This window comes from Quercus lobata, chromosome 5 (assembly GCF_001633185.2).
Source record: "Quercus lobata isolate SW786 chromosome 5, ValleyOak3.0 Primary Assembly, whole genome shotgun sequence".
Classification (NCBI taxonomy): Eukaryota; Viridiplantae; Streptophyta; class Magnoliopsida; order Fagales; family Fagaceae; genus Quercus; species Quercus lobata.
The window spans coordinates 19478217-19488263 of record NC_044908.1 but is presented as its reverse complement, the minus strand read 5'-3'; the positions used below and the strand labels follow the sequence as shown (position 1 = coordinate 19488263).

At 33.5% G+C, this 10047-nt stretch overlaps 1 protein-coding gene across 1 annotated transcript; it reads left to right on the top strand.

The window, feature by feature from the left end:
* The first annotated feature begins 3773 nt into the window (after positions 1–3773).
* On the top strand, positions 3774–9412 carry LOC115988761 (protein FAR1-RELATED SEQUENCE 5-like). Its single transcript, XM_031112377.1, has 3 exons — positions 3774–4001; positions 7954–8375; positions 9013–9412. Coding segments are annotated over exons 1-3 (627 nt in total). The 5' UTR covers positions 3774–4000; the 3' UTR covers positions 9217–9412.
* Positions 9413–10047: the final 635 nt, after the last annotated feature.

Below are 10047 nucleotides of genomic sequence, written 5' to 3'. Positions count from 1 at the left end.
CTCTCTTTGTCCTTTTCTTTCTTAATACTTATCCTCTTTCATAGAGTGGTCCGATGTGTCACCTTCAGATGGCTGGCCGTCCCCTTTCTCCTCGACCTAGCATGTCCGAAGAGGAGTTCGTCCTTGGGATGGACCCCAGGCCCAACATATACATTGGTCTAGGCTGCCCCGTTTATTATCCCCACAATACTAGATCAAATTCTTATTTTTTTTAATATTGAACGTAACCTATTATGATTATCTGGTTCATACAATTGTACATAAAACTCAAAATCAAAACAATTTTAGTTCATACAAATCTCTCTCTCTCCTAGGCCACCAAAAAAAGAAAAAGAAAAAAAGTTATAATATATTTTAGTCCACATAACTATGTAAGTTTTGAGGGTAACACTTAATCTAGGGTTTTGCATATAAAATGAAATCACTTATAGTATTTGTTTTATGTTAAAACAATATGTAAATATGTTGGTATATAAGCAACTCACTATTTGTTTTCACAAAAGTTTAATGTTTTACCCATGAAATACCACTAGGGGTTAAGTGTTAGGCTCCGAACTTTAGAGGGATTCCACATAAGGAATTTGTGCATTTTATTAGTAATTGTGTGGTTTCTTTTTGTCAAGATCCATTAAGTTTGAGCTATTAAAGTACCCCAAAACTATGATTTTTTTTTTTAAAAAAAAATTAAAAAGTAAAATTCTATCATTTTAAGGTATTCAACATTTTATAGTTGACGAATATTGGTAAAAGGATCACATTGTCAATGATTTTAAATAGACTAGGTAAGCAGGTCAGGTCGGAAAAGTTCGAGTTTGATCTAATTGAGTATAATTTTGAACCATATCAAACTAAACTGGGTTGCAAAATCAGTGACTCTTACTCGCTCTTTATTGGGTTAGGTCACTTTGGTATGGCCAACATTTTCTTCAAATGAGGATTTTTTTTTTTTTTTAAAAAAGGAACTTAAGTATATTATTTTTGTCTTCCTTTCAATATAAATACGAGAATAAAAAATGAAAACACTTAAAAATAAAAGTTAAATAGTACCTAAATTCTTATGTTTTAGGGTCTAATATTCACTAGTTTAATAATTTCAGGAAAAAAAAAAAAACCGGATGTCATAAACCAAATATTAACCTCAAGTGCAATTGTCATATGTAAAGCATGAAATAAATTTAAATCATCTACAAAAAAATATTTAAATATATAAAGCACTAAGAATAAAGCATATCATGATAGGCAACAAAAAGTAATTAATTAATATGGAAATCTATAAATAAATTTATGAAAACTACTTAATCCACTCAATGTTAATATTAGATCCAGAGCTCTAAATATTAATATTTAGGGATTGCATCTCAAGTTGTGAGCAATTGTGTTAGTATTTTAATAAATAGTATAGACATTTTATATAAAGTTTAGTATAAAATGAAAATGGGTTAACAATAAAGAAATAAAATTTTTTAGATTCTTTAACTATGGTTTTTCTGTGATGGATTAAATATTACTTTCAAATTCATATAATTAACTTCCAGTGAGATCAAAGCTGGGATAAACAAATTCAAACAAGCAGGGGTATATCAATGGCAAACATGCAAATACAATAACTAAATAATCTAGTAATAACAATAAGCCAACAACCTAGGGTAAAAAATACAAACACTAAATTATGAAATATATAGGAAGTACTTGCCAAATTCATCAATTGCTGATTAAAGAAAGATAGCACATAGCATATAATTTGATACCATATGTGGGGGCCGGTCAGTCACTAAAGTTATTAAAGTCGAGTTAATTGGGCCTGTGGCCCATCCGAGGAGGCAAACCTGTCCGAGGAGACCCATATCAGATTGAAGGGGTAACCAAACGAAGGGAAGAGGGAATATCACGAAAGATGAGTTCAGTATTCGTCCGAGGACAAAACCCTTCTCGGCAATACGAGTCCGAGGACGTTTAGGACGCCATTTGGTTACGAACATACCTTAGAGCTACGTCACCACTCAAGGTGGGATAAGGGGCCAAAGGTGAGAGAGAGAGAAGGCAAACAAATATCTATGGTAACAGCTGCCTCCGCATTAATTGCCTCTCAACCAACTCTCTGACCGCATTAATGTGGAAGTAATGCCTGAACAGTGATGAAGCAGCCTTACAGCTACTAGAAGGAGGTTCAAGAAGGTGTTAGATGGGACAGAAAGAGATCCCCTGAACCCAACCTACACGTGTGTGGTGAAGATGGAATAAAGAGGGCGGTATATAACATGAGAGAAAAGCATGCAGAAAGAAGGCGGAACAGAGAGAGGAACAGAGAGAAAACTGAAAAAGAAAACTTAGAAAGAACAGAGTTGTATTGGTTTCAAAGAAAAATAGATTGTTATAGCGGCTCTAATCCATCTATAAACGGGAGGTTGAATCTTTTTGCTTCGAAAAAGGTTAATCTAGTTCTTGAACACCCACGCTCTACAAATTATATTGTTTGGGCCCCTAACGTGCTAACCCAATATCATTTTGGGATTGTTACGAATAAAGTCCTTACACCATAAATAAAGCTACCAAATTGTTTTTAACCTAAATCCCAAATATGTAATAACCAATTCAGCCTTATTAATTAAGGTTTTTTTTTTTTAATAATTTATGAAAACATTATTGTTAAGGTTGTCAACTACTAAATGTAATCACTATGTGTGCATTTGCAATTGCCTTAAAAAGCCAACTTTTTTATTATTCAGCTTATTTTTGATACTATTCATAGGTCTCATTGCATTTTTTGGTATTATTTATAGGTCGCATTGTACTATTTCAGCTATCTTTTAGCTTTATTTACAGTATTTTCAATAAAAAAAATTTTAGTTTCAACTAAATAAATTGTTTCCAAATAGACATATATCCTTCAATCACTAACCAAACTGAAGGTCTAAAGAGAGAAGATTAGCCATGGTAAGGATTTTGTATGAAAAATTATTGTCAAAGTTTCCAACTACTAAATGCAACGAGAGCTAATAGGTGATAGTTTTATGAAAGAAAATTAGAGCATATACTATCTCCTTCAATTACTAAGTAAGATTAAATATCTAAAGAGACAAGATAAGTCATGAATAGGGTTTTTGTATGGAAAAATTACAGTCAAGATTGCCAATGAAGAAATGCAACGGGATATCTTAGGTGATTGTTTAGAGGAAGAAAATCAAAGCATACACTATCTCCTTCAATTACTAGGCAAGACTAAATCTCCTAAAAGAGAAGATAAGTGATTGAAAGGGTTTTTGTATATATATATATAAATTTAAATCAAGGTTGTCAATGACGAAACACAATTGGAGATCTCAGGTGACTGTTCTGATTAAAAAAAATTAAAAAAAAAAAAAAAAAAGATCAGAGCATACATTGTCTCCTTCAATTACTAAGTAAGAATGAAGGTCTAAAAAGAGAGGATGAATCATGAATCAAGATGGAAATAATGAGGTTCTTATCTTTAAAAAAAAAAATTAACCTTACCCGACCCACCATTTTAGTATGTTGGTTTTCCGATATGAATTGACATGTTTTTCACATATTCAAACACACACACACACATTTGTTCCTTCTTCTTTTTTGGGTATTAAATCCATTTTTTGAGGCTCTTTTTATTTATTTATTTTTACTCAATGGATTAAAATAACAGCAAACTAAAATTTAGAGAGATCAACAACAACAACAAAAAATAATAATAATAATAATAATTTATTTATTTTTTAAAGAAGCAAATCAAGAATCCAATTACAAAGCCCACATGACTATAAGCCGAGCACCCAAGCCCTCCTTTGCCAAAGGGTCTCTCTCTCTCTCACATGACACCAAGACTCCTTTCCACGTTTTTTCTCAAAACCCAAACACACTCTTCTCTTTTCTATAATCTATTGCTTCAGTTTTTGAAACCCAATTCTCAATTCTCAATTCTCAATTCTCCATAGTCCATGAAAGCCAAACCTCACTTCTCCCACTCCGTACCATCGCGCACACATACAGTAAGTCTTTTTCTTTTTAGTTCTTTTTTTTAATATCTCTGTAATTATGAGCTAATTTTTTCTGCTCTGTTTGGTTGAAGAGAAAATGTGTGGGAATTTGATATATGCATTTCTTTTTAATTTGTTGAAACTTTGTTCAGACTTTCCGAAAAATCAACATGTTGAAAACTGTACTATTTGATTATTGTTTATGTTTATGTTTTTTTTTTTTTTTTTTTTGAAAAAACAATACAAAGTATATGAATGGGCCCATTTTGTCTTATTCTATTTGTATTAATTTTTGTGGGTTTTTAATTCTGATAAGGTAGGGAAAGCTTGTTATGATCACTTCAGTGAACTCTTTTTTGCTAATTATGTTTCTTTACACCTTGAATTATTATGAGTATTTTCATACCCAATAAAAAATTTTGATTTTTTTTAGTAAGTATAGTAATTTTTTAGGGAAATACTTGGGTTCAGTTGCTTAGATGCTATTCAACCATTTGGTTTGTATTGACCAATGTAGTAAAAGTAATGTTAAATTTTTAAAGTACAATTAAATTAAACCGTGTGATTCATTGGTCAATGCAACCGGCAAGTAATGTTAAAGACACAAGCTTTGGGTTGGCAAGCTTTTACTAGTTCTTGTTTGAACTCACCACTAACATCACTTTTTTACCTACCAATAATAACTTGCCACCTTAACAATTGTGAAATTTTTTGTGGCTCTGGACTTATTGGCAACCATATGGTTGAATTTAATTGGAGAACCTAGGGTATAGCATGTAGGTTTTGAACGCGCAACTTCACTTTCTACCTATTCTCGTAGGAGGAAGAAGTGCAGTTTGAGCCAGCATTCATTGGAGAATGGGGGAGTAAGTATAAAAGATGTGACAAGACATTCTTTGAAGAAATTATACTTTTGAATTTTAGTTGAGCAATAGAATCTAAATAAAGAGTCACAAGGAACATTTCCTTAAGCTTGGAACTTGTCAAATATAGAGCTTAGGAAGATGGATTTGAGAGAGTCTCCATTAAGTTATACGTAATTAAAAGTATGATGATTTCTTTCCTGCCAAATCATCAGCATAAATGAGAACTGCCCTCCAAATCATACCACTCTTGTGATGAACAAAATCCCTTTCCACCCCGAGTTAAGGAAAAAAAAAATCTCTTTAGCAATGTAACAAAAGCAATTTAAACTAATCTCTAAAAACAATTAATCACGACCCCCAATTTATCTTAGAAATACATTGTAATGATAAACCAGAAAGACTCAATTACCTGTAGATAACTTGAGCTGTGGTGCCTACATGCTTAGCCTATTACTTTAGTTTATGTCTTGTCAATTAAATCTACAGTCTAACTGTTTTTATAGCACAAGAGTTTCCTTTAGAAAAAAAAAAATTGCATTCTAATACACAATGACTTGGATTACTCATGAAATTACTAAATTGGGGGGGGGGGGGGGTATTTATAAATGACAAAGTTATCACCAAGGCATTCATGGTCCTCAAGTTGTGAACTCAGGTGGGTCCAAGTGGGTAGTAATTATTTTTTGGTGAGTTTACACACGCACCTAGTGTACTCTGAGCCCAAAGCCTTGCCCTCCACCCTTGAGCTGTAGCTCATTGGCAGTATGTTGTAACTTTCCTTGGTAAAGGTTGTAGACAAAGCCTTCTTCTAATCAAAGGCCATAGTATGCATAATCAGACCAAATTGGACAATCCAATACACTTGTTTTAACATCAATTAGATTTTGCTTTGGGTGCCTTTGCCTAGGTAGGCCAACCATAGGTCTAGTAAGTGAATGTGCCCTAAGGAGACTTGAATCTATTCTATTGCTTCAATTTCACAAACATTTTAAAATGAAAATTTCCTGGGGCACACAATGTGTTGAAATAAGTCAAATGACACTGTTCTGACCTAATGTTTAAGAGGAGTAGCGAAAATTCAATAAACTGGAAGTTTCTAAACTAAGAAGATAGCATTCTTACTTTTTTTATTATTTATTATTATAAACAAGAAGATAAAATTCTTATATGCATACTATCATAGGTTTAGTGGGCAGCTAGCTAACCTGTGCAGCCATTTTGTCCCAACAAGAGTTGCAAGCAAACTAATGGGTATTTTATTGGTAACAATGCATCCATGTGGCTTACTCAAAGCTATGTTGGTGCAAAACATGCACTTGGTAGAAATATGGCTATTTTTGTTTTAATAGTATGAACAGTTTATAATACAGCTAAACCCAAAGTTTTGGGACTCAAGCTTTTTTGTTGTCATCACAGTTATAATAAAATGAGGTGGGAAGAGAAGTAACTTCAAAACTAGCTGGCACTACTAAGCTAGTTCAACATTATATTAATTAGTCACCATCCCACAAAATAGCATTCTAACTAGAATCCTTACTGATAAGATGGTATATCAATATGCTTGGGTGTCAGTAATCCCATAAGTTAAAAAACAGCCTTAATCCTAGAACTAATTATAAAAATGTTACATAAGCCAAGAAATATTGCAAGACAAATGGCCATAAGCAAAGTCACATGCCCTGGACAAGCTTGTTTGTGACATCCTTCACATTGTATTATGTGACTCTCTTGTCGTGGCCTTCATCACTTCTTTCAACGTAGTGATTTTTGTTCTACCATCTTGAACTGTAGAGCCTTGAGAAGGTAGGTAGGTGATATTAACAAGTTTCTCCTACTTGCTTATGTACCCATGGGCTGAAGGGCCCCAAGTCCAAGTTTCAATTCCCCAGGTTGCTGCAAGACCCACAAAACTTAGATTGACACTCCCTGGATAATGTGGGTGTTCAAATATAGCATTGGAACAGCATCATCTGCCTCATGAAGTTTAGTGACTTTAGTCCCATTACCAAGTGATGGTTGCCTATCTCAGTGACTGAATCTCCACTCTCCCTTCCATCTTCAAAGTTAAGTGGACATCCTTAATCTCCAAAGTTCAACCCAAGTGGACTTCCTTAATGATACTTTGGAATGGCTTAGCTTTAGAGTTTAGAGTCTATGGTCTGAATCTAAATCTCGTCAATTGAGATTCGCAAACCCAAGCGCTTTGATTCCCTTAGACTAGAGATTCTTTATGTTGCACCCGTGTCCAGAAGGGGTAGAAATTCAACTTCTCTTCCTCTAGGAAAGACTCCCAAGTTCCTTGGCCCTTCATGACTCTGGCTTGTCATCTTTGGCCTTCTTCAACTTCTTTACTGGAATTGACCATCTCAATACCCTTAACTTGATAGTCTCTCACTGTCTGACGATTCATTTTCCTTTATTTGATGACCTTGTTCACTCTTTCACAAGTTGGATTCACAGATAGGTGATCACCATTTTTAAATGTGTAGTTAAGTAGACATTACTAGCTTAACAGGTGGTTTGATCATTACTTTCCTTCTAGATATATATTTGATCTGTACCTTAAAAATGAGGTCCTATCTCAAAGGAGTTCAAAGGTGGTTTGATGAGTTGTTATATTTATGTACTAAAAACTATGTTATCAAGCTTGAAACACTTCTCAAGTTCCTTTATTATTTTCCCCTAATTCTTTGCAACTGTGGTAAAGCTTGAAAAATGACCTGAGATACACATACCATGTGGTTGAGAAAGCTTTGCATCATAATTGCCTGTTTGACTGCAATGCCATTCTAATAATTTTCTTAGTAAGTTTGAATGTAAAAGTAAAACTCTTGATTGATAAGCTTTAATTTAAAACTTTTGAAAGAAAAAGTTTCAAACAGAATTTGATTGGACATACTTATATAAAAATAAAAATAAAAAACAGAATTCTGATTGGACAATAAAGGAAATGGCTCTACTCTTTTTATTATCATTATTATTTTCCAAATTCTGGCTGGATAATGCCATTACTCAAAAATATGAAATGAGTTGTATTATCTTCAGTTGATGTATCTCACCAACATAAATGATGATATCTACATGGATTTTTGTGGCAGTGGATTTGGAGAAAGAAGTTGAGGTAATAAACAGCTCTCTTGAAGTTAACACAGGTTCATTCGAAGAAGGTGCAGTTCTTGAACCTTATGTGGGTATGGAATTTGATTCTGAAGATTCTGCAAGAAAATTCTATGTTGAGTATGCTAGACGGGTAGGATTTATTGTGAGAATAATGCAACGCCGCCGTTCTGGGATTGATGGGAGAACACTTGCCCGTCGACTTGGATGTAATAAACAAGGTTTCTCTCCTAATCATAGGGGGACAATTGGACCAGAGAAAAAACCACGGCCTAGTGCACGTGAAGGATGCAAGGCTACTATTTTGGTGAAGATGGAAAAGTCTGGGAAATGGGTTGTTTCAAGATTTGAAAAAGAGCATAACCATCCTCTGGTTGTTACTGCCAATGGATTTAGCACATCGGTAAGTTTACCAGACTTAAGTAATTGTTAAGGTTGATTAACTTCACACTTGTTCATTATTTCGTAGTTTAATTCTTTTAATGGTTGAGTTTCTCGCTTGAGCTTTTCCACATTTTGCGAGTTCATTCAAAGTCTTAGTACCATATCATTCATTTGTGTGACTGTTACTGAGTTGTTTCTGAACTTGATAAATTGATGTCTACTTTTGTTGTTATAAGTAGACCAGTTATGGCATATTCCGTCCCAAATTCCTCACTTCCCACCGGTTGAATCCATGAGCTAGCTCATGGCACTTCCTCATCCTATAATAATGAACTGGAGAGTGAGATCATGTGTCAAGACTCAATGGGTGTTCATGGACTCCAGATGATAAACATATAATTTGTTTAAGATTCATTTTTATACTAGAGATTCAAGTGATAGCCCAACAGTAATGACATCCTTTGCAATGCTCCATGTCTGTTGTTCAAACTCCACCTTCCCCCTTTCCCCCACCCATCATCCACCTATCCCAAAAAAAAAAAAAAAAAAAAAATTACTATGTTGTGGATCAGTCTTATCTTTTTGGTTTCTTTCCTGTATAGTTTTTGATTCATTTCTGATTCAGCTAAGAAATGAATATTTATCCATTCTGTCAGGGTGATAAGGATAAGAAAATTGAAGAACTTACAATGGAGTTGGAGCGTCAGGAGCAGCTATGTGCTGCTTATCGAGAAAAACTACTCAGTTTTATGAATAATGTTGAAGATGAAACAGAAGAACTGTCCTCTAAAATCCAAGTTATAGTTGATAATGTGAGGAAAGTTGAATCGGAAGTGCAAAAACATTCCCGCTATAGATAGCCTTGGCATCTAAGTATATATTTGCTAGATTTGAGATTGTGTATAATCCATATTGAGTTTCATGAATCCTTCTGGTGATCTCTAGGGCTTACTAGAATCAGTTTCTATTAAGTCCAGATTGTATTCAACATTGTACCGGCTTTAAATTGTTTTGTTAGTATAAATGGAAGTTCAATAATTGTTCTCTCTCTCTCTCTCTCTCTCTCTCTCAACGTAATTTCAGGATATCTCTCGTTCTTGTTTTTTCTTCTCTGGCTACATTGCTAACTGTACTAATAAAATTTCCAGAGAGTATAGATCCTAAAGAGCCAGAATTGATTCTTGCTTTTGAAACAGTTTATATTTTAAATTCAAAATTAGGAGAAGATAAGTACATACGTAACATACCTCACTAGTCACTACCATATGACATGTTGAAATTATTTACAAAAAACTTTTATTGAAAACAATTATATTTTCATAGAATATGAAAATGATATATATATATATATATATATTATTTCTAACTTTGATTCTCAGTTTAGAAAAATAAAACCATTGTTTTTCAATGGTTCTGAGTTTTTATTTTACTTGGGTTTTTTGAAAGGTGAAAAATTATCAAACCTCCAAGGATAGCACAATTGGACAGGGAATGCATTTCCTGAAGTAGAGTTTATTTTGACAAATTGAGTAATATTACTAACACAATATTTTACCCAACAAATTTCACAATTATTGAATTAATAGATTATTTTTTATTTTATATGCGCTCACTATTGACATCTTTTAATTATCTGCTATTAACAAGTTGTCACCTTGACACTGGTGAAATTTGTTATGAAATATGTTTAT